This window comes from Rattus rattus, chromosome 16 (genome assembly GCF_011064425.1).
Source record: "Rattus rattus isolate New Zealand chromosome 16, Rrattus_CSIRO_v1, whole genome shotgun sequence".
Taxonomy (NCBI): Eukaryota; Metazoa; Chordata; class Mammalia; order Rodentia; family Muridae; genus Rattus; species Rattus rattus.
In genome coordinates, this window is record NC_046169.1 from 30,890,856 (window position 1) to 30,914,423 (window position 23,568).

At 48.7% G+C, this 23,568-nt stretch overlaps 1 protein-coding gene and 1 pseudogene across 8 annotated transcripts in view; one reads left to right on the forward strand and one right to left on the reverse strand.

The window, feature by feature from the left end:
- Positions 1-23,568, forward strand: part of Kdm2b (lysine demethylase 2B) — a 126,183-nt gene that overhangs the window by 56,768 nt on the left and 45,847 nt on the right. For all 8 annotated transcript variants that reach the window (XM_032886515.1, XM_032886511.1, XM_032886512.1 and 5 more), the window contains 3 exons: positions 619-745; positions 2,584-3,056; positions 12,842-12,928. In XM_032886515.1, the coding sequence (XP_032742406.1) occupies positions 619-745; positions 2,584-3,056; positions 12,842-12,928 (687 nt within the window). The remainder of the gene's footprint in view (positions 1-618; positions 746-2,583; positions 3,057-12,841; positions 12,929-23,568) is intronic.
- On the reverse strand, positions 21,808-22,309 carry LOC116885831 (annotated as a pseudogene).

Consider the following 23,568-nt stretch of genomic DNA (forward strand, 5'->3'; position numbering starts at 1 on the left):
AATGTGTCCCTTGGAGCCCTTCCTTAGTAGAAACCCAGGCAAGGTATTGTAGGTGGATGTAGGTAGCAGACACTGAACACGCTTGAAGCCCTGTCCTCAGAAGACAGACAAGACTGCACCACCGTTCACAGCGGTCCTCCCCGACCCTCCTTCCTCCCGAGATTCAGAGTAGCTTGTCTGCCGAAGGATAAAGGATTGGGAGCGGAATTCTGTCTTCCAAGGGGGCGGGAGAGACAGCAGAGCCCATGCAAGGATATTCTAAAGCAAGCAGCCCACGTCTGTGGTGGCTGGGATCAGGCATCCACGGTGCTGGCAACAGGTCAGGGGAGAACTGTTTTTCTACACACAGTGGGCCCTGTTCACCTTCCAGGGTGGGTAGCACAGGGTCCAGAACTGATGCCTTCCACAGGGCGCGCTCCGTCTCATCCATGCATGCTGCTGGTGCTTCCCTTCCTAGGCCTCTCGCTTTCCCCGCCAGTGACACCTCCCGTTCTCCCCTTTTGCCATCTGTGCTCTTTGCTAAGACGAGCTCTCCTTGAGGGAACCTACTGCCTGCCTTGCGTCTTCCCCGTGGCTCCTGGGAGCTGACCTCTTGCCGGGCTTGCTCTCTGTTTTCAGGTTCAGCCCAAGTTCCGTTACCCCTTCTACTATGAGATGTGCTGGTATGTCTTGGAGAGATACGTGTACTGTGTGACCCAGCGCTCCTACCTCACTCAGGAATACCAGCGAGAATTAATGCTCATTGGTGAGTAGCCTGCGTGTAGCTCAGGGCCAGCTGCTTGGCCGGTGCAGAAATTCTTTCTACCAGGGAAGCCCGTGGGTAGTCCTGGGTCTCCTGGGATTCTTTAGCGTCAGAATGCTGGACATGAGGCCGCTCAGGAAATAGCCTGGCTTGTGAGCCCCTAACCTAGAGCAGGGAAGCCAAGAGAAGGATCTCGTGGCCCTCAGAAGAAACGTGGTCGTCACCCCCTCCCTTGACTGTGCAAATGCATGGAGAAGCCTGTCACCAGCATACTTGCTAAGACAGGACCATCGCACAGAGCAAAGAGTCCAGGTTCCTTTCCTTCCTCTGTGGTTACGAGCTGCTTTTTGGGTATTTGTCCCCACAGGAGCAAGGACACATAGCTGGGTACGCAGGGTCCTAGGCCAACTTTACCCAGAAGGGAGGGGTGGCTGGGGCTGGCAACACAGACCTGAGGCAGAAGGGGTCTGTGGTAGCGGCAGGGAAAGCGCTTAGGCTGTCAGCCGCAGTGTTCTGCTGGTACTTAGAGGGACACTGCCATCAACCCATGCCTTGATTCATAGATGCCTAGCATGAAGTTGCAGTTGATCAATATGTAAAAATCAGGCACTCTTCCTTCAGCGTGGGGCAGCTAGTAGTTTAGGGGAACAGTGACTGATGTCATATGGCACTATCACTAGAAACAAACATGAAATGGGCCTATCTCACGTTCACCGTGCATGCAATTTCTTCTGTGCTCTCTTAATTTTTTTTTTAAAGATTTATTTATTATATATAAGTAGCTGTCTTCAGACACACCAGGAGAGGGCATCAGATCCCATTACAGATGGTTGTGAGCCACCATGTGGTTGCTGGGAATTGAACTCAGGACCTCTGGAAGAGCAGTCAGTGCTCTTAACCACTGAGCCATCTCTCCAGCCACCTCTCTTAATTTTTATATCTCTCCTGCTCCTAGTAAGTCAGGGCTTGGAGATATATATATATATATGCTTGCCTGGAGTCTTTGGTGTTTGTTTATTTGTTTTGAGGTACAGCCCTGCTTTTTAGTCCAGGCTGGCCTAGAACTCTCTATGTAGCCAGATGAGCATCAAAGTCTTCATCCTCCTGTCCGCCCGTCTCTGGTGCTGAAGTTTCAGGTATCATGTTGGTTGATGTTGTACTGGGAACCAAACCCAGGACTTTGTGCAAACTAGGGAGACGCTAATGTGCTCTTGAGTCTATCGCTGGGTGTGTATAACCGTCAACTTAGAGCATTACCTTCGATAGACGTGTCTCCCCTAGCCCCCAGTTGTGCCTTTGTTTCTGTTGGGGTTTTGTGCACCAGATGAGAAGGCAACTTTTCGGAGTCTTATTTTCTCCCGCTATGTAGGTGCCAGGGATCGACTCAGGTTGTCAGGCTTGGCAGCAAGTGCCTTTGCCCACTTAACCGTCTCGTCAGCCCTTGAATAATTTTTTTAGCATTTATTTACTTATATGTATATAACCGAGTATATATGTATATATGTGTATATATAGAGATAGATAGATATAGATATATAGACATAGATATATAGATATACAGACATCTCTGTGAAGGCCAGAAGAGAGCATCAGATCCTATGGAGTGGAAGTTACCTGTGGTTGTGAGCTGCCATGTGGGTATTGTGAACCAAAGCTAGGTCCTCCGCAAGATGCAGGGCTGGGATTTGTACCTGTGTACGGCTGACTATAGCCCTTCCACAGGCCAGGAGGCCTGCACCGGATCCTCGTTCTTTGCTCTAGAGTGAGTGGGATCTACAGAGCTTCCTGCGTTGGTTAAGTGATTATATCTTATCAATTGTATCTTGTGATCCTCCCCACAGATGCCCCAAGAAAAAACAGTGTAGACGGCTTCTCATCTGATTCCTGGCTGGAGATGGAGGAGGAGTCCCGTGAGCAGCAGCTCCAGGAGGAGGAGGACAAGGAAGAGGAAGGGGATGGTGCAGACAAAACGCCCAAGCCACCCACCGAGGGCCCCACCTCACCCACCAGCACCCAGTCGGAAGACCAGGACAGCACAGGGAAGAAGCCTAAAGCCCCTGCTATGCGATTCCTCAAGAGGACTTTGTCCAATGAGTCCGAGGAAAGTGTCAAGTCCACAGCGATGCCCGTAGACTACCCCAAGACGCCCACAGGCTCCCCGGCCACTGAGGTTTCTACCAAGTGGACTCACCTTACCGAATTTGAACTGAAGGGCTTGAAAGCCCTGGTTGAAAAACTAGAGTCTCTTCCGGAGAATAAGAAGTGTGTCCCTGAGGGAATTGAGGACCCCCAGGCCCTCCTGGAAGGTGTTAAGGTGGGCAGGGGCCATGGCTGGGTCGGGCTTAGGGGTAGGTACTCTGGGGTTGGTCCAGGCGCTGGGCTGGTACTCCGTCTAGGCAAGCCTATCTGGATTATTGAATCTGGGACCACTTAGCAGCTAAGTGGAGGGACACCAGCTTCTCTGGTGATCCTTTTGGAATCTCAAGGCTCCCCTCCACCCCCAGAAGGTTCAGTGTGTGTTATAACAATCTTCTGTTGGCTTCGGCAGACAGATTTCTAGTCTCTCGGTGAGAGGGATTGCCATTCTGGGTCGATTTCCTAGGGCAAGCATCTGTGCTCGTGAGCTGGTCACACTTCACGGTGACCGACCTTATAGCCATCAACTATGGGCAAGGTGCGGCCTTGATCCCAACTGTATCTGCATTCTCCAGTTCAAGGGGTCGCCATGATCCCAACCGTATCTGCATTCTCCAATGTAGAATCGGGCCCTGAGGGTCAGGTAGAGCTGGGATGCAGATCCAGGAAGGATGCTAGAGTGTCTGCTGGGCGTCCGACTATGCAGACCTGCTTCTTGTAGCCCTGTTTAGTCTTCCGTGTGAGGTCACGTGACCTCTCTGTTTGCTGCTCCAGGGTCTGATTAGGGCAGTACACCTGGCAGTCGGCTGGTGTTAGAAACCGAACTCAGCTTTCTTCCCTGGGAGTTGGTAGTTTATCTAGGCAACGAACGCTGTATCGGCCTCGCAGGGGTTTAGGGACTTGTGGGCAGAGTTGGGGGTTGTGGGGTGGTGAGGGTAGGGAGTATGTGAAATATTGGGGCTCGGTTCTGTTGGCCTAACAGTTACCACTGGTACGAGGAACCACTGGACACAAATCACTAGTCCAGGAGCATCTCACCTACTGATTGATTTCATTGTGTGTGGAACTAGGTAGAAGGCAGGGTGTCACACACCGGGCAGGTCCTCCCCCACCTGCCCCACGTCTCATTTCTAGTGAGTATTTTAGTAGGTTGAAATCTGAGGATTCTGTCATGTGACTACTTATTTATTTATTTACTTACTTATTTACTTTTTTTTTTAAAACTTGGGAGAGAGAGCCTGTAAAGTGAAAAGTTTTTTTTTTTTTTTTTTTTTTTTTTTTTTTTTTTCCGGAGCTGGGGACTGAACCAGGGCCTTGCGCTTGCTAGGCAAGCGCCCTACCACTGAGCTAAATCTCCCACAAGTGAAAAAAAGTTTTAATCGATTTGCTTTTAAGTTTTTGTTTTGGAACAAAGCTTCCAGAGTTCTGAGTTTCCTGAAACCTGCTCCTGCCTCCCGCCTCTAAGTTAAACATGGGAAACGTTCTTCACGAGCATCTGCGTGTTGTGCATTTCCAGGGAGTGCCCCTGGCTCCTGGCCAGGTTTCTTTCTATGTAGAAGAGCGGACTCCTCCTGCTTTCTTCTTGTATCTCTTGAAAGGTTCATACCATGTCCTGAGACCAGTATGGCTGCGGCTGCCTGGCCGAGTCTTTTAGTTCGATTCTAGCTCAATGACAACCTTATTCGCTTGGTTGGTGAAAGAGAGTTCACAGTCTGTGGACTTTGAACTTCCGGTCCTCCTGCTTCTCTCTCCTGAGTATGCAAATGCGGGCATGTGCCACTGTGTTCAATTCATGTAGTGCTGGGTTACTGAACCCAGGACTCTCTGCGTGTTACGAAGGAACCCTGCTAGCTGATGGGACGTACCCCTCTTGAAGTAGCACGTATTTTGACATCAGGAAATCAGGATCCTTGAGTTGAGATTTATGTTCTCAACTACTCACCATGTGGGCAGGTCATTCTGCTTTCTGTTTTCCGGTGTAAAATGTATTTCCCAGCATTGGGGCGTGGGCCGGGGGGAGGCAGAGGTAGGCAAATCTCCAGGAGTTCAAGGCCAGCCGAGGCTGCATAGTGAGATGCTGTCTCAAAAAGCCCAAAACATGGACATGATGGCCTTTATCCTTCTAGGGGCCAGATTCTGATGTTTCTCGGTCACTCTGAAATTCTCGGGTACTTCATTAAGAAGTCGTGTGGGCAGGGCTGGAGAGGCGACTCTGGTTAGGAGCTCTTCATATCTTTATAAAAAGGACCAGAGTTGAATTCCAGGCCACCAACGTTAGGAGACTCAGAACCACCTGTATATGCAGCTCCAGGGGATCAGTGTCCTCTTCTGGCCCCCAAGGGCTCCTAAATTTAGATGCACTAACCCCGTGTAGACACAAATGTGCATTAAAATTACAGTTAAAAATACAATCTTGGTTGGATGGTGGTGGGGCAGGCCTTTAATCCCAGACCTCGAGAGGCAGAGGCAGACGGGACATCTGAATTTGAGACCAGCCTGGTCTAGAGAGTGAGTTCTAGGGCAGCAAGGGCTATAAAATAAAATAAAATAAAATAAAACAAAACCAAACCTTGGCTAGCTGACTAGCTCAGCAAACAGAGTCACTTGCTGTAAAGTCTGATGACTCGAGTCCAATCCCAGAACACACATGGTCAAGGGAGAGAAAGAACTTGAACGATTTGACCTCTCCTCTGACCTTTATAGGTGAACCATGGGATGGGATACCCCGCCCCCCCCCCAACATAATAAAGCTCTTAACAAAATTAGTTTTAAAAGACTGAGGGCTACCTAGAAACACTCCATGGTAGCCGTGGTCTTCTATAAATTCCCTGAAACTCTCTCTTCCTCCCTCTCGGGTTCCTGCATACACTTGGCCCATATAAACTCACAAAGACACACATATGTAAAGACATAAATTAATAAATAAACAAATCTTAAAATCTTAAAAGATGGCAAGATGGCTCAGTGGGTAAAGGTGCCCGGCACCAAGACTCATGACCTGAGTTCAGCCCCTGGGACCCACATGGCAGAATGAATAGATGTTATGACAACTGAAATCTTAGAAAGACAGACAGACAGAAAGGAAAGAAAGAGCCCAATGGCAGGGAACTGTGTCGTGGACCTATTCTTGAGGAGCAGTGAGATTGGTTTTGGTCAGCCTCTCAGATCCCAGGATCTTATCCTCTCTCCAGCTCTCATCTGTTCTCAGGGAGCGGTTACCATCTGCATTCGTTTTCTAATGATGTCACAGAGCAGCACCGGTTCAGACGATTTCTGGCCCAGGGAGACTGGAGTCTGAAAGCAAGATGTTTACAGAGCCATACCCACGCCTAAGGCTCTAGGAGGTGCCAGTCCTTGGCTCCTCCCTCTTCTTGCTGCTGCTAGCAGTTCTTGGCTTAGCTTGGCTTATTATATCATTCCTCCTACCTGAAGCCATAGTTAAGATAGATCTTAATGATTCTCTCTCTCTCTCTCTCTCTCTCTCTCTCTCTCTCTCTCTCTCTCTCTCCCTCCCCACCCCCCACCAGATGTCAGTGAGTGACACCAGCCTTTGGATTCTGGCCCAGATGAATCCATCAGAAACGCAGGTCGGGGTTGGGGATTTAGCTCAGTGGTAGAGCGCTTGCCTAGCAAGCGCAAGGCCCTGGGTTCCGTCCCCAGCTACGAAAAAAAAAAAAAAAAAAAAAAAAAAAAAAAAAAAACGCAGGTCAACTTGATTAAATGTATACAGACTATCCCCAGAGTCACATTCTGGGGCTCTCGCTGCACATGATTTTTGGGGACACGCTGATTTAGCAACAATCATGGGATGATGTAATTCACCATAAGATGGGATTGCCTAGCAAGGCGTCTCTCCTAGGAACATCTCTGCTTCCAGCCAGATACTCGAAGAGGTGGCTGAGGCTCAGGGTGGAAGGGATAGAGGGGCATGTAAGTATTCGAGGATGTGTACAGTCCTCAGATCAGTTCTAGGTGACTAGAGCATAACCTGGTATGTGGCAGGGCTGTGAAGGGCTGTGGGCAGAGATGCCATGAGTGTAGGTCAGATGACTTCATCAGATGACCCTCTGCAAGGTGCTTTCTTGACAGAGCAAAGCGAAGCCCAACCTTCATTAACTCCATCATGCCACGCCCCCTTGCTATAACTCCAGGTTCTTCTAGCCTAAGGCTATCCTCACCTTAGCCTGGTATAGTAATCAACCTGTCCGTTTGCATGAGATTCTGGGGCTGCAGTAGAATTATGGGGCTCATGCTGTGGGGCTGAAAGACATAATAGTCCCGATTTTCTTGTTTTAAAGCATTGTCCTCTCCCTTCCCTTCCTACCTCTTTCCCTCCCTGCTCTCTCCCTCTTTGCTTCCCTCCCTTTCTGTCTTTATCCTTACCCCAACCCTGCCCTTAGCATACAATCTCTTTCTATCTCCTAGGCTAGATCTGGTCCTAGTCTTGTGACAGTATTGTCTCAGCCTCTCCAGTGTCAGTCAGGATTCTCAGCATGAACTAACATATCGGGCCAGGAGGTTTTTTTTTTTTTTTTTTTTCCTCAACAGCCGAATAGAGATCAAGCTCCAAGCATGAGAGGGAAGAAAGTCCTAAATTCGGAGTGCGCTGCCCCAAATGGATGTCAGTTCTAAATTAAGAGTACATTGTCCAAACAGAGGTCGCTTGTCTCTGAGGACAGTTGTGGAGTCAGGCCACAGTCCCTGCACAGTCCATCAGGTAGCTGATGATCTCGGGGGCACAGTAAAAACGGAAGGAGGTGTGATCTGTTGCCGGCTGACGAGAGGAAAGGCCTAGCAGGGCCTCGAAGTGCTCCATATTCTAGAGTTGATATTGTTAATTATTTCAGACACTGTGAGGTGAAAACAGTTTTGCTTCCGGTCGGGTCTGAGAGCTCGAGGAGCCGTGACGTGGAGGGTGGACAGTGCCTTTTTTTCTGTTGGGGACTTAGGGTTCTCCACCCTGGAACCCACCCGCTTTTAAAGGTGCTCCTTTCTCGTGTTACCAATTTGCAAGACAGTGTGATGTGTACAATCTAGATTTGTTCTCTGTGTCTCTGTCTCTGTCTCTGTCTCTGTCTCTGTCTCTGTCTCTCTCTCTCTCTCTCTCTCTCTCTCTCTCTCTCAGTGTGTGTGTGTGTGTGTTTTGCTTAGAGTTGGGCCTAGGACCTTGGACATATTGCTTGTGCTTGGTCACAGAGTCTCCTTGACTTTGTAAAACCATCACCTTCTTGCCTACTTCAAAGGAGCCTTTTCAGAGGAGCTAAAGGGCAGGAAGTGAGGGGCCAGGGGGCTGGCTCCCAGTGCGACCACAGAAGGAGCCCTGTATATCATGTCCCCTGCCTGGGTAACCTTGGGAGAATGAAAGCGAGCAGAGGTGGGGAAAGAACTCAGTGTCAGGTATCCAAGCAAGTCCTTACCTGGTGACTATAGGTAGCCACAGGATTTCGGATTCACCGTACTCTGTAGAGACCTCTTTCCCACATAAGATTGGGATTTAGAGTTAAGATTTAAACACTGTTTTATGCGGAGGACGGCAATGAAATCTGTTACAGATGAAGTTTGTCCCCCCCCCCCCCCAGCTAGAGAGGAGGGAGGGTTTCAGGGACGCAAATAAACTGTCACCCGGTGTTCCCCAGAGCAGCAGCTCTGGCCTTGTTACACCCGCTTCGTGAACCCCACTGTTGGAGCTGCCATCCTAACGCCAGTCACTGCCTCGTTAGCGCTGGTATTTTTGGTCACTGCATAGATGGGGCTTCCAGGGATTAACACCCCACCCTGGGGAGCAATGGAGGCCAAATCTCTTGCTAACAAATTAAATTCTTTGAGAGAAGTTGGCATGAGGGGAGGCGAGGTTCCTTTGGTAGGTCACACATGGGGCAGGTTCCAGCAGGAAGAGCCTGGTGGGGGCAGGAAGCCTGCTCGGGGCTGGTGAGAGCCTTGGGCTTACATGGTGTCATCCCTAGGGAGCTGGACTACTGTGGACACACAGTCTCCATTCTGTTTGTGTCCTCAATGATCGCAGAGAATGCGTAAATTCAGGCAGAGTCTAAGGAATCCCGTGACATCATTCCCTCCAGTACATTTTTTTTTTTTTTTTCTGAGACAAAAATCTCACGTTAGGCTGCGCCTCCCCTAAATTTCGTCTTTACAAATGAAAATACTTTCCAGGAAGACAAGGTTCATTGTGCCCCCTAGTGGCCGCTGCGTGCTATACACAGAACGGAACTTGGCATTGTTTAGTGCGGGAGTCTTAGGCTACAAGGGCACCTTGGGAAAACTTTAAAACTAATGCGTTTAATTTAAAAATAAAAGAGAGCTGGGCGTGGTGGCGAATGCCTTTAATTCTAGCCCTTGAGATGCAAAGGCAAGTGGATCTCTGTGAGTTTGGGGCCAGCAGTGTCTACCGTGTTCCAAGACAGCCAGAAACCTTGTCTTGATAAACCAAAGAGAAAAAAATAATAAAAATAAATAAAAAGGTACAGAAGCAAGTAGATGTCTGAGTTGAAGGCCAACCAGCTTTAAATAAGAAAGCAGTTTTATTAATACCTTATTATTTTAGTTGTTTTTCTTTCCTTTTTTTAATGTGTGGTGGTGTGTTTGTTGAGAAAGGATCTCACCAAATAATTCTAGCTAGAACTCATGTAGACCAGGCTGGCCTTGAACTCGTAGAGAGCTCCCTTTGTCTGCCTCCCAAGTGCTGGGATTAAAGGCATGCTTTTGCCAGTTCACCCGGCAAGAAGAGTTTTAGGGTTATGGAAAATTCAGAAAAATAAAATAGCACAAGTATGTTAACATCTTAGTATAATATATCCAGCACAGTTATTAAAACTAAAGTTTTATTTCTTTAGATTTCCTCAGTATTTACCTTTCTTCTTCCCAGAGTCTTGTCCCTGATTCGACATTAGATGTAATTTTCTCCTAAGGTTTTTTTCTTGGTTGGCCAGTTTTTCAAACTTTCCGTTTGGAGGTATTTGTGGGTTTTTGTTTGTTTGTTTGTTTTTTAATGATTTGGGTGGTTTTGGGGAGGCTCTGGTCGGGTATCTTGCCGCATGTCCTTTGCGGGTATGACGTTTTCTGTCTTGAGTGTTATCTGCTGGAAGCTTTCTATAGTCATTGCGCGGGGCTTGGGTTAGACAACAGTGGGTATAAAAGACTGTGTCAGTCGCTCTTCTTATGTTTGGACAAAATATCTGTCAGAAGCAACGTCAGGGAGACGAGCGTTCTGGCTTACAGTTTCAGAGATTCATCCCTAGCGGCAGGGAAGGCACGGAGACAGAAGCTCAGCTTGTTGTATCTTGGCAACAGACAGGACTCTGAGGGAGCTCAGGAAGGAAACCATGTTTACCTGTAATCAGTCCTATTTCCTATCTCTGCCGTGTAGGCCTCCATGTCCAAAGGGTTCTGTTATCTCCCCAAACTGTCCTTTTTTTTTTTTTTTTTTTCGAGCTGGGGATCTAACCCAGGGCCTTGCGGCTCCCCAAACTGTCCTTAGCTGGGGACAAAGTGTTGACACGCATGAGCTTTATGGGAGACATTGTTCATTTAAACCATAACGTAGTTGACAAAGATATTAAGGTATTTTATGACTAGCAACCATGGGTCACGGACATTGGATATTCCAGGGTAAAGATGCGAACCCAGGCTGCCCTGGCGACTTCTGTGAGGTTTGCTGCCCCCCATGGGGAGTGGAGAAACTGAAGCTTACCCTCTCAGAAAACCAGTCAAATGGTGACCAAGAAAATACGGCAGTAAGTGGAGTCAGTCGGTTAGAAGTGATTAGACTCCTGTCTGCTAATACAGATCAGAGAAAATGTCTTGAAATAATCCTCAGGGCCATCAAGATGGCTCATGAGGTGAAGCACTCTGCCACAGAAGCCTGACAAGGTGGGGAGAGAGAACTGACTCTGTAGATCTGTCCTCCGAACCTCATAAGTGTGCTGTGACGTCATCACATACAAGCACACATGCCCCTGTTCCAATGAATGTACACACACACACACACCACACACACACACCCACGCAACCAGGAAATATTTTTTTTTTAATTTCTTTTTTTTTTTTTCCTTTTTTTTCCAGAGCTGGGGACCGAACCCAGGGCCTTGCGCTTGCTAGACAAGCGCTCTACCACTGAGCTAAATCCCCAACCCAGGAAATACATTTTTTTAAAGTAAAATAATCATTACCTGTATTTATCTTCTGAGCTCTTTTTCACTCCCCATTCAATATCCCTCCATGATTGGCAGTGTTCCTAAATGTCACTCAAAGAATACTTTTACCTGGCCATCTGACTAAACGTTGGCAGGAAAATCAGTTGTGTTGGGTGTCCTAGGTTGAGATGTTAACCTACCACATGGTGTTTGTTCCTTGTGAGCAATTTGCAGGTTCCTAAAGGGCTATCCGGATGGAATCGTACCAGAATCTGGCTCTTTGCACGGGTAACTTTAGAACCTCGTTCCTGTGTAAGAAACACCCCACTTCTCATTTATGTTTGGGTGTACCATGGCTTAGGAAGGTGTAAAAGCTGATACCACTGGGGAAGGACAAACTCAAGACCAGACTTTACATCCATGAACACACGTGGCTGTGTCTGCGGGACACCAAGAAGACCAGATAGAAACCTGTGTTTAAGGGCTCAGGCTTGCCAGTCACTTCCGCTGAACCTTGTCCGTGAATCTTCTGACGTATAAAAAGCCTTTTTCCTTTTTTCCTCCCCCATTCTCTGTCTTTAGTTTTTTTGTCTTTTGGGGGTTTTTGTTTGTTTGTTCATTTGTTCTTTTAATGGTAGGGTCTCATATATCGAAGCCGGGTCTCATATTCTCTGTGTAGCAGAGAATGACCTTGAACTCCTCATCCCAGACGCTGGGATTACAGGCTTACATCACCATGCCTCGGTGGTTTTTTATTTACTTCTTTGAGAACATCATTGCACTTTCGGGCTTCAGAGATCCTAAACTCCTCATATACCCATTTCCCAGGTTACTTGGTTAAAAGTGAAACTAGGCCCGAGATGAGGTTCTGAGGGGTGGTGGTGGTGGTGGTGGCTTGGGTGTTACGAATCTCTAATCCCAGTAATCTGGAGGCAGAGGCAGGCAGATCATTGAGTTCATGACCAGCCGGGTCTATAGAGAGAGTTCTAGGACAGCGGGGGCTACACAGAGACACCCTATCTTTTTTTTTTTTTTTTTAAATATTTGCTGTCCAAGCCTAAAATTCCAGCACCACATCATCCAAACCGGCCATGGTTCTGCGCATGCCTATAATCCCACCATTCCAGCAGGCAGGGACGGGAGGTTCCCTTGGGTTTGCAGGTGGCCTACCTAGCCTCAAAACCTGCAAACCATGGGTTTTTTGTTTTTTTTTTTCTAGAGCTGGGGACTGAACCCAGGACCTTGCGCATGCTAGGCAAGCGCTCTACCACTGAGCTAAATCCCCAACCCCCCTTTTTTATTATTATTATTTTATTTTATTTTATTTTATTATTAAGAGATTCTGTCCCAAAGGACTAAGGTAGAGAGAGATAGTGGAGGTTACCCAGTGCCCTTCTCTGACTTACGAGTTCTCTGAGGACAGCACACACGCACGCACACATCTGTGAGCATACGCTACGGACACGAAGTGTGTGAGAGTCTGTGATGCTCTGGCCGAGTGTTCGGTGCCCTAGTGGCATCAGTAGCTGGTACGTGGGTGGTAAATTCAGGTCAGTGTGGTACATGCCTGGGTCTCGGTTGGTTCTAGGCAAGCCAGAGCTACAGAGTGAAACCAGGTCTCAAAACATTTTTTGGGAAGGGAGATGGATGTTGTATGTTGTGAGTCCTTAGGAATTCTAGGTGACTTGGTGGGGGGGTTTTTGTTTGTTTCTTTTCTGTTTTGGAGAGCTTGCCGTTCTTCGAGGGGTTAGTTTTGCCTCCTTTAGAGATCTTTCCTTTACCCCGAGTTAATCATGGTTCCTTTGTTTGGCCACAGAATGTACTGAAGGAACACGTGGATGATGACCCCAACCTGGCCATCACCGGGGTCCCCGTGGTCAGTTGGCCAAAGAAAACTCCAAAGGTAAGACACAGCCTGATCATGGTGGGGGACCCCTTCCCAGCTGCCTTCTCCCCATCCTTCAGGGTGAGAGTCCGTGAGGATGGGAGCTGTGGTACTCTGGCTTCTGGAGAGGGCACCCGACTTAGCGTGAACGGTTTTAAGAAAATGTTCACTGCAAATGCTTCCTTTTTAAAAGGGCTCAGTTTGGCAGCTCTGCAGTCTGCAAGCAGTGGCCCCTGGTGGCCACCTCTGAACTTCAGGAGCGAGGCCTGCTCCGCCTCAAATTTCCTGTCTTTCACTTTGCTCCAACGGACTCTTTCCCTCCCCCCCCCTTTTTTCCCTTGGAGCTGGGGACCGAACCCAGGACCTTGCGCTTGCTAGGCAAGCGCTCTACCACTGAGCTAAATCCCCAACCCCTCTTTCCCTCCCTTTTAGATCAACTTCTTTTTCTTCATAAAACTAATGAGCGTTTATCATTTAAAAAAATTGTGTAAATTGGGGCTCAGGAGATGGGTTAGGAGATAAAAGGATTATGGGACAGGCAGGAAGATCTCTAGCCACCATGCACGGCTTCCCTCGTCTTCCATCCACCTGCACTCACTCCACTTCAGCGTTTAGATGCACATGCCACATACGTTTCCTCATTTGTTTAGGCCGGCACCTGGAATGGTTCTGAGGACTCAGTGCGATTTGTATGTATACAAAGCCTTCAGAACAAGGTGCCTAATACAGCTCCCCATGTCATGGTGACCCCCCCAACTATAAAATTAGTTTCGTTACTACTTCATAATTGTAATTTTGTTACCGTTATGAATCCTAATGTAAATATCTGATGTACATTGTGGTCTTAGACGACCTCTGTGAAAGGGTCATTCGACCACGGCTCTAAGGCTCTAAATTTAGCCCTCGTTGCTCCAAGCACTCAAGGGGTTGAGGCAAGAGGAAGTAGAGTTTGAACCAAGCCTGTGCCGCAGGGCGAGTTCAAGGCCAGCTAGGGCTCTACAGTGACCCTGTCTCAGTGAATCAAACACTGGAGGTTCAGCTCAGTCCTAGAACATTTGGCAGGTCACAGGAGAGGCTCAGTGTTAGAGTTGGATGGCCAAATGCAAGCCAAAAAAAATGATCTGGGCTCAGGATATAACTCAATGGTAGAGCTCCTGCTTAGCATGCACAAAATCCTGGCTTTCTCTTTTTCTAAGAAAATATTGTTATGAATTAGCCCCAATGGGCGTTTTGACAATTTTTTTTTTTAACTTTTTTCCTTCTATTGTAAATGACGCTGAGAAGGACTTTGTAAACTATAGGCGCTGTCACCAGGGACAGCCATTTGTGTGGTACTATGCATCTGAAGCATGGCTTGCCCACACTAAAGTGTTGTATGTGTAAAGTATACAGCAGGTTTCAGAGACAGCACGAGACAAACGTAAGCTACCTTGTTACCTTTCATATTATTTTCATTAGTGTTGCCTGATGGTCCAAAAAAAAAATGCCCAGTGAAATTTGAATATCAGATGAATAATTAATTCTCTATGTGGGTGTGTCCCCAGTGTTACAGGACATACACTTATGTCCAAGACCTCTTGCTTATCTGAGTTTTAATTTAGGGGCACTGTGCTTTTAGTTGATAAATCTGGCAACCTAATTGAAATGACGGTTTCTCAGATAGCACTTTAACTGGATTATTACTAAGGGGGTGTTTTTTGGTTTTAATTTTAATTTTCAAGACAGGGTTTTTCCTGGAACTCCATTTGTAGAGCAGGCTGGCCTCAAACTCGCAGACATCCTCCTGCCTCTGCCTCCCGAGTGCAGGGTTAAAGGTGTACACCACCATGGCCAGCCTTAGTAAGGGGAATTTTGTATGTGTGTTTGACCAGGCTAACCCAGAATTTACCAGTCCACGCTGGCCTCGAACTCATAGAGATCGTCCTGCCCAGTCAGGATTACAGACACAGCCTACAAAACATGTTTCAACCAGTTGTGATAATATAAACCTATGACCTCAGCATCAGGGAGGTTGAGGTAGGAGGATAAGAGATTTGAAGCCAGCCTCTGTCACATAGTACATTTGGGGCTAGCCTGGGTTATACGAGACTCTGACTCGAAAAAAACAGCTGCTGATATGGTTTAGTGATAGCGAGTCTGAGGTTCAGTCTCTAGTCCTAGAGGGAAAAACTCGGAAACCCATCTGCGCCTCGTCTTGTATCTCTGTCGAGTGAACGGCACTGTTACTGGTGTTTCTTTTCGTGTTGTTTGATTATTTACCCAAAGGTCTGTTTCTGAATGTGGGAGTGCTTGGGGGGGGGGGGAAGGCATCCGTTACTTGGGGTTACTGAATTTCCCAAAGCCTAGGATAGAAAAACTGGATGCCCTGAGATCCGCCCCACTTGGTAGGAATGGGTAGGGTTACAGGACACGGTCCGTGTGTCAGTCTGCAAACTCTCATAGACAGGGACCTGAAGCTACTAGCTGGGCCGGGGTCACATGGCTCTCGGTAACAAAGTAAGGCTCTGCCGTAGTGCTTATCCCTTCTAGCCAAGGTAACAAACACTACCTACAGAATAGGGGCTTTTCACAAGACAAACCTGACGCTGTCCCCTGTAATCTCAGAGTCAGCAGCGGGGAACCTCAGAGAATGTTGTGAGCTGTAACATTCAGGGCAGGTGCTGTTCCACATTCAGTTCTGACCAGTTTTTAGAAGTGTTTATATTTTGTGTTAATATTTCTTTTGAGAGACATTGGTAGCCCAGGCTGCCTCGAACTCACGGCAGTCTTCCCACCTCAGCCTCCCAGTGCTGGGATTACTATGTTAAGTGAGTCAACACTCTGTACGTTTCGGTCTTTTGTGTCTCTGTACACAAAAGCTAAGCAGTGGGTGCTCGGAGGGGATGAGTTCAGAGAGGTCCACCACGTGCCTCAGGCCACACAGCTTACGAGCCTGTTTCTGTCATGCCTTTCGGTGAGAACCCAGTCAAGTGTGGCGGAGGGAGGCAGGAGGAGGGCAGCTCCACGCTCGAGCATTTCCTGGCGGGTGGGGTTAAAAAGTTAACAGGAACGGAAGGGATGGCTGAACGACTGGCTGCCTGGGCCACACCAGGTCTCTGGGTTCCCAGGTTTGCCGTCAAGCTCCCTTCCAATTTGATGCCCGTGGGGTCGCAAGATCAAAGGTGCTCACCGGGGCCACCAGGATGCAAGGCAGGGAGCAGGGTCTGCTCTGGGTCCGGTTACCCTACAAGTAATTAATGCTCAAGGGTGAATGGCAAGAAACGCTTTGATCTCCCACCTCCCTTCAAGAGAACAAAGCCCATTTCTGGAACTGATTAGGTGCTGTGGGGTCCTTTCTGGTGGGATGTCCTTTAATTCCAGGATGCCACCGAACCCCATTCATCACTCTAACCCCAATTGGCTGTTTCCGTGAGCGACATTGGACTTGTTTTGATCTCTCTGCACCCTGGCTGCTTCCTTTTTGAGCCAGGTGGTGGGATTTGGGGTTCCTGTCTGTGACCCTGGAGGCAAGGCAGGAGAGAGAGAGAGAGAGAGAGAGAGAGAGAGAGAGAGAGAGAGAGAGAGAGAGAGAGAGAGAGAGAGAGAGAGAGAGAGAGAGAGAGAGAGAGAGCGCTCTGCTTGTTTGAAGCCTCGTCTCTGACTGTGACCTTATTACTGAGCTGAACTTCTGCTCACCAGCCAGAGACTTCAAGCCACAAGCTTGCCGGGTCTATTCTCAAAGGAAACAACCCGAAAGGGAGATTGAGACATAGCGACCACCTGGAAAGACAGTTGTGCAAGGCTTCCTCTTATTAATCCCACCCCTTTGGGGTTGAGGGTTGAGTCTCTCTGTGTAAGCTGTCCTGGAATTTGCTCTGTAGACTGGGCTGGCCTTGAACTTAGATAGCTGCCGGCCTCTCCCTCCGAGTGCAGGTCAGCCACCGTGCATGAGCCACCATGCTCTCTGAAGAGCTCACAGGATGACTGCAGGATGTGAGAGGAAGTGACCCAGGTCCCATGTCACCTGTGGCTTTACTGTGTCTCTCTTCCTCTTCCTCTGCGTTTGAGCAGATTAGATATGGGGTGCCCGATCCGTCCGGGGTCCTGGGTGTGATCTGCAGTCTGTCTCTGAACAAGCCAGACTATTCGGTCAGAGGCGGGAGAAGTCTCGTGTTGTACTTGGGCTACAGAGAAGCCGAGCGAGTGGTTTGTGGTGGAGGGGCCTTGGTGGCTGTTATCATCCTCTGCTTGGGGCTCTGTCACTTCCTAGAGAGGGGCAGGGTGGTCTAATGTGGGCCAGTCTTTAGGCTGGAGGCATCACCTTCACCTGGGAAACTTGTTAAGCAGCAAGAGCAACCTGCGCTCGATGGATGTTCAAGGCTACCTACCCCGAGGTACAAAACAGCCCAGTCTCAAAAGGGAGGTGGAGCAACCGGGAAAGGAGTTTCTGGCCAGGTCCTAACAACCTGAGCTTGATGCTCAGGACCCACATGGTAGAGGAGAGCGCTAACTCCTGCTAGCTGTCCTCTGACACACAGCCGCCCTGTCTGTCTGTCTGTCTGTCTGTCTGTCTGTCTGTCTCACACACTCACATGTGCACACACACACACACACGAATGAATGAATGAATGAATGAATGAATGAATGAATGAAAAACATAAATATTTTTACGGTCTGTCTTTGGTCCTGCCCTTGACATCGAAAGTTCAGTGAACTCCTGCTGAGCCCTAAAAATCTCTGCTCCCGAGAGCTTCCAGATTATTCTAAGGGCATGAGCATGTGACTTTAGGGCCAAAGTCAGGCACCCCTGGTCACCGACACCTGGCTCTGCCACTGACTAGCTGGGCTCGAGTCAAAGCCTCAGTTTACCTAGCTGTAAAAGGGGCTAGCATTTTGACTCTGGCATGGTCACGGTAAGATGCTGTCTGTAAAAATATCTTTTTTTTTTTTTTTTTTCCAGAGCTGGGGACCGAACCCAGGGCCTTGCGCTTGCTAGGCAAGCGCTCTACCACTGAGCCAAATCCCCAACCCCAAAAAATATCTTTATAGAAGCAGAAACATGTGAGGAGGTGTAACACCGGTGGCTTGTGCAGCCCTTGGGGGGGAGAGGAGGGATGATGGGGAGTTTTAAAAAAAATCATACTCAGCTGAGGAGCGAGTTCAAGGTCAGCCTCAGGCAAACAAACCAACCCTCTGTTTTAGGCCTCTGCTCAGTGATAGCTATTCTAGTCTCGCAGGATTGTGACTCGTAAGCTCCTAACAGCAGGCTGGTGATTCTCTGGACTGAGGACCTTTGCACTCGCCCCATAGTGCTGGCACCCCTTCCTGGGCTGATGCAGGAGGATGAGTTTAAAGCCCATCTACTTAACCCATGCAAAGACTGCTGGGCAGCTGGGCAGCTTTTTGTTTTGTTTTGGCTTTGGTCTTCCCTTTCTGTTTGTTTGGGTTTTTTTGTTGTCGTTTTAGGGTTTTGTTTTTTTTTTTTTTTTTTTTGTTGTTTTTTTGTTTGTTTGTTTGTTTTTGAGAAAGGGTCTCATATAGCCCAGGCTGGCCTCAAATTTGATTTGTAGCCAACTGGCCTTGAATTCCTGATCCCCCTGCCTCCACCTCCCAAATGACGGTATTGAAAGCATCCTCTACCACGCCTGGCCTGCGCACATCTTGATTTCTGTGACGTGCTTCTGGCTTTGCTGTGATGAACTGGCGCGTCCTGGCTTGGGGATGGGGGTGTTCTAAGGTGGGGGTTTAAGGAGCTGTCTTCTTTTTATCCCTTCCTTTTTACCGTGGTAGGGAGAAATCTCAGGCCCTTCAGCAGGGAGTATAGCATTTCTTTAGAATGTGCCCTTGGGGCCTGTAGGCAGCTAAGACCGCAAGCTCCCTAGCCAGTAGGTCAAGGTCTGAAGAGAGAGTGTCAAAGGCCAAGTGTGTCGGCTGTCTGAACCTTTGCAGTTCCCTAGGAGTGAGACAGACCTTATGAGAGGCCCCGTGAGACAGCAACTCCCAGGCCGGGACTAAGCAGCTCTCAGTATAGCAAGGAAGTAGCTGCTAGAACCTGCTGGCCCACACGAGGAGCCCAGAAGGGCAGAGAAGGCAAGTGAAGGATCTAGGAGACGCTCAGCTGGTAAAGTGCCTGGATTTTTTTTTTGTTGTTGTTCTTTTTTTTTTTTTTTTTCAGAGCGGGGGACCGACCCCAGGGCCTTGTGCTTCCTAGGCAAGCGCTCTACCCCTGAGCTAAATCCCCAACCCTTTTTTTTTTTTTTTTTTTTGGAGCTGGGGCAGGCCAGGGCCTTCCTTCCCTAGGCAAGCGCTCTACCACTGAGCTAAATCCCCAACCCTGGATTTTTTAAATCGAGGGGCAACCCAGGGCCTTGCGCCTTTACTAGGCAAACCACTGAGCTAAATCCCCAACCCCTGGATTTTTTTTTTTTAATTTAATTTAATTTTTTTTTAACGTGTATGGGTGTTCCGTGCACACCTCTGTGCACCCTATGCTTGGCAGTGCCCCGGGACTAGAGTTTCACATGGTCGTGAGCCACATGTGGATCCTGGTAGTTGAACCGAGCTCGTCTGTCCGGAAGAGCAACCAGGGCTCTAAAACCACTGAGCATCTCTCCAGCCCCGAGGGTGGAATGTTTTAGTCTCTGCTCTGGAACCGAGGCTCCCTTCAGAAAACACAATAATCCACCCCTGTCTCTATCCTCTTTGCCTCCTTCTTCCAGAATGACCTCTGAACCTTGGAGGATATAACTAGACCTGTAGCTAAGGCTAGACCTGTGGCTAAGAAGTAGTCGCTGGTTCTCAGGAGCTTCCCCAGGGGCTGAGGCCGACCACGAGCGACCTGCGCTTGTAAACACACAGGCGTAGAAGGCATTTTCACAGGCACATTTACGTCCATCTTGAATGGCTTCCCCATTGGCTCCAGTGACCTCCCCAGCCACGGGTACAGTACCAGGCTTAAACTCCACCTTGAGGAGCAGGTCTTGAATCCACCTGGAAGGCTGCTGGCCTTACCCGTGACAGCTGAGCCACTGGTACCCAAGCAGGCGCATCCTGCCTGGCGTGTTGGTGTTTTAGCACGGTGACTCCGTAGCCAAGCAGGAACGTTGGTGGCAAGCCTTCCGGCACCGTGAAAGTCACTGGGGCGGCAGCTTCAAGTTCAGTCCCTGCTTTAGGTTCTACAATCAAGGCATGCAGATGCCGTGTCTCCGCAAGGCCTTACTGGTGACTCCTGTCACACGAGCAGCCGCAGTAGCAATAGCTTTGATGCTTTGTGTGGGACCTTGGGTTTCCCTGGCCAACAGCACACAGGGTGGGTAGCCCACTCCCGGTACTGGTGCTGGCGTTCCCATCTCGTAACCTTACAGAGCTCCTGAGTGTCTGTTCCCACCCACGCGGGTACCATTTAGATTTAAACTTTCAGCTGCTGTTTAGCTCCTCCCCTTTTTTCCTTTCAACTCACTTGCTTGGCTGAAAGCGCCATTGCCCCCGGCCGCCTTCAGCCCAGTTCTGTCCGCTAATGTTTGCGAAACGGCTCTCTGTCACTGTGGATTCTTCGCTTGCGCGAGATGCTTGCACGAGGTCTGTGGCTGTGTCCACACGGCGAGGGCATGTTTGTCTCTCCCTGACGGGCATGGGCCCCATGGAGTCTACCTGCCCATCCCTCACGGTACAGGTTGGTTTACGTACGTGTCCCATCAGAGCATCCACTTGTCGAGGCTGTCACTGTAAACAGTTCTCAGATGACAGCAGGCAAAATGTCAGGTGATCTCACAGGAATGCCATCAACCCTGCCCGTTTTCTAACCCGTGCCGGGTCCCCTGTGACCAGACTTTATGTGGACCCAGTGGGCAGCTTCTAAGGGTACCTGAGGGGAAATGGGCCGTAAGGACATCCGCTTCCTGTTTTCCAGGGAGACTTAATGTGCCTTGGGGCTACTGCATGGGGATTCCTGCTGAACTCTGTTAAATATTTCTTTCTACGTCTGTCGCCCCACCCCCACCCCCCATGGCGTCCAACCCAGCGTCTGCCATCTTTCCTTTTCCCGGCGGGCCGTCCATCAGGCAGGGCCTCTCTGTGTACAACCTTGTCAGTACCGATCGCCACAAGCAAAGTCTCAGAGGTTATCATTGTCCACCTATCTTATCTCAGCCCATGGGATACTTCTCCTGTCCCAGCCACACGGCATCAGCGCTCATGCGTATTGCTATGGCTACCCATTCTTGTTAGACATACTACTAGCACCGTCTGTGTCCTGAGTATCTACAGGGATGGGTGCTGTCCCTTCCAGGATGTAAACTGGTTTGGCTGTTGGTTCCGTGGCTGGGGGGCTTCTCAATGGCTTTTAACGGACACTGGTCCTGGCACAGCCTGCATGGCGTTGGCAGTGGGGCTCTGTAGACGCCGTGCCTTGTTGTTGCAAGTATGCATGTCACCTTTGTGGTGTTTGCTTCCGTGCCGCACCAGTAAGGGGTTTGGCCAAGGGGCTGTCAATCAATACGCTTTATTATGACGCTGTTCTTCCACTCACTGTAATGGATTCCGCCCGCGGCAATGCTTCATCTATGGCTGACAGCTCCTGTTCTGGTGCTGTGCACCCAGCTCTGCTTCTGTCCGGGACCGAGACCAAAACTCTTCTGTAAGCGTTTGCTCAGCCCACTTTTGCCGTAGCCCCCTAGTTAGAGTTTTCTGAACTTCCGGTAACTTCTGACAGGAAGGGACGCTGCGGTAGTGGGGCACACAACTGTTTAGCCTGTCCTACGAGGATCTTAGAACGCTCTAAACCCTCTTGAGCCCTTCTGTCGTCCCAATCTCACAAAATGTCTTTCTTTAACAAGTTCTGCAGAGGATGGGCAACTCGGGCATCTGTGTATGTAGCCCAGGCTACCCTTGAACTCTTATTTATTTCTTGTTTTTCACTTTTATTTTTTTTGTAACAAAAACAAGCTCATATTTACACTTTGGAGCAGCGTAATATTATCTCCTTTTGGCATGATCTGACCCAGTTGTTTTCTTGATTTTGTGTTAGAATGAATTTTTAAAGATTTGTTTGTTTGTTTGTTTATTTATTATGAGTGCACTGTAGCTGCCTTCAGACACACCAGAAGAGGGCATCGGATCTCATCACAGATGGTTGCGAGCCACTATGTGGGTGCTGGGATTTGAACTCAGGACCTCTGGAAGAGCAGTCAGTGCTCTTAACCGCTGAGACATCTCTGCAGCCCTAGAATGAATTTCTTCTGCATCATCTAATACGAGGTTCATGTACTCATCAAAGCCAATAATACAACCCTCTATCCGCATATTCGCTTGTTCCTACAGCCACACCTGAATTCGAGATCTATTTTGCAAGTACCTGATGATAAGGTCGATGGGCTGCACCATCACCTTCTGCACCTTCTGGCCCTGGCCGCTGTACGCCATGGTGGAAGTCACAAAGACCACACGATTAGGAAGTTCACTTTTATCTTTATTTGATGTTCTGCTGGCCTGGATGTCTTTTACACCATGTACGTGCCTTGGTCAGAAGAGGGTGCTTATCCCCCGAAAGTGGAGTTACAGACAGCTGTGAGCCACCACGTAGGTGCTTGAAATTGAACCTGGGTCCAAGTGCTCTTAACCGATGAGCCGTCTCTGTCAACACCATACCCTTTTTGAGACAAGGTTTGCCGATGCAGTCCTGGCTACTCTGACACTCACTATTATGTCTGAGGCTGACCTTGAACTCACAGCAGTCCTCAGCACCAGCTTACTGAACGCTGCTAGGCCACCGTGCCTGGCTTAGAGTGCCAATTATATCCTCCTAGTGCCAAGCGGGGAATGAGTCCTTGAATCCTGGGGTTCGGGAGGCTTTCAAGTGCCAAGAGTTAGAGTGAGAACCCAGGTCTCTCTCTCTGGATATGCAACCTCTGACTGCACGTGAGCTGGTGTTTGTACCTTCTGGGGGGCCTTGGAGCAAGCACCCCGACACAGCTGCTCTGCACTTTACTGGGGGTGGGGGTAGATGAAGGCCAGATCATGGGATATGAGTGTGTGTGTGTGTGTGTGTGTGTGTGTGTGTGTGTTTCAGTGTGGGTGTACGTGTGAGTGCGCACGAGTAAGTGTAAGTTTATATGTGGGTGAGCATGTATATGTTTGTGTGTGTGTGTGTGTGTGTGTGCGTGTGTCTGTAGTTTCACCTGCTGGCTTGTGTCATTTTAAATGTTCAATGTAAGGATATTCCATTGGGTTAAACAAACATTAGTTATTGTTTTCAGGCTTAGTCCACCTTTATTTATAGACTTTCCTATTTGTGGAATCTGTCTTTTATCAACTTCTCCCAAACCATATATATATAAACATATATATGTTCTCCCAAAAAAAAAAAAAAAAAATATATATATATATACACACACATACACACACACACACACACACACACACACACACACACACAAACAAACTAGCAGGTCTTGAAGCAGAACTGCATCTAAACAGGGTTTAAATGTATTGATGGACTGATTAATTAATTCCTCAATTAAGTGATTGACCAGGGAAGATGTGATCAGAGGCTGGAAAGTACCTAGCCTCTTCCTCTCCTCTAAGTACGGTGGCTCTTTGTCAATTTTCTCCCTCCGGTTTGTTCCACAATGTGCGGGTGGCTGGTGTTACGTGCACTGTGCAGGCTACTGGATGTAGAAAAA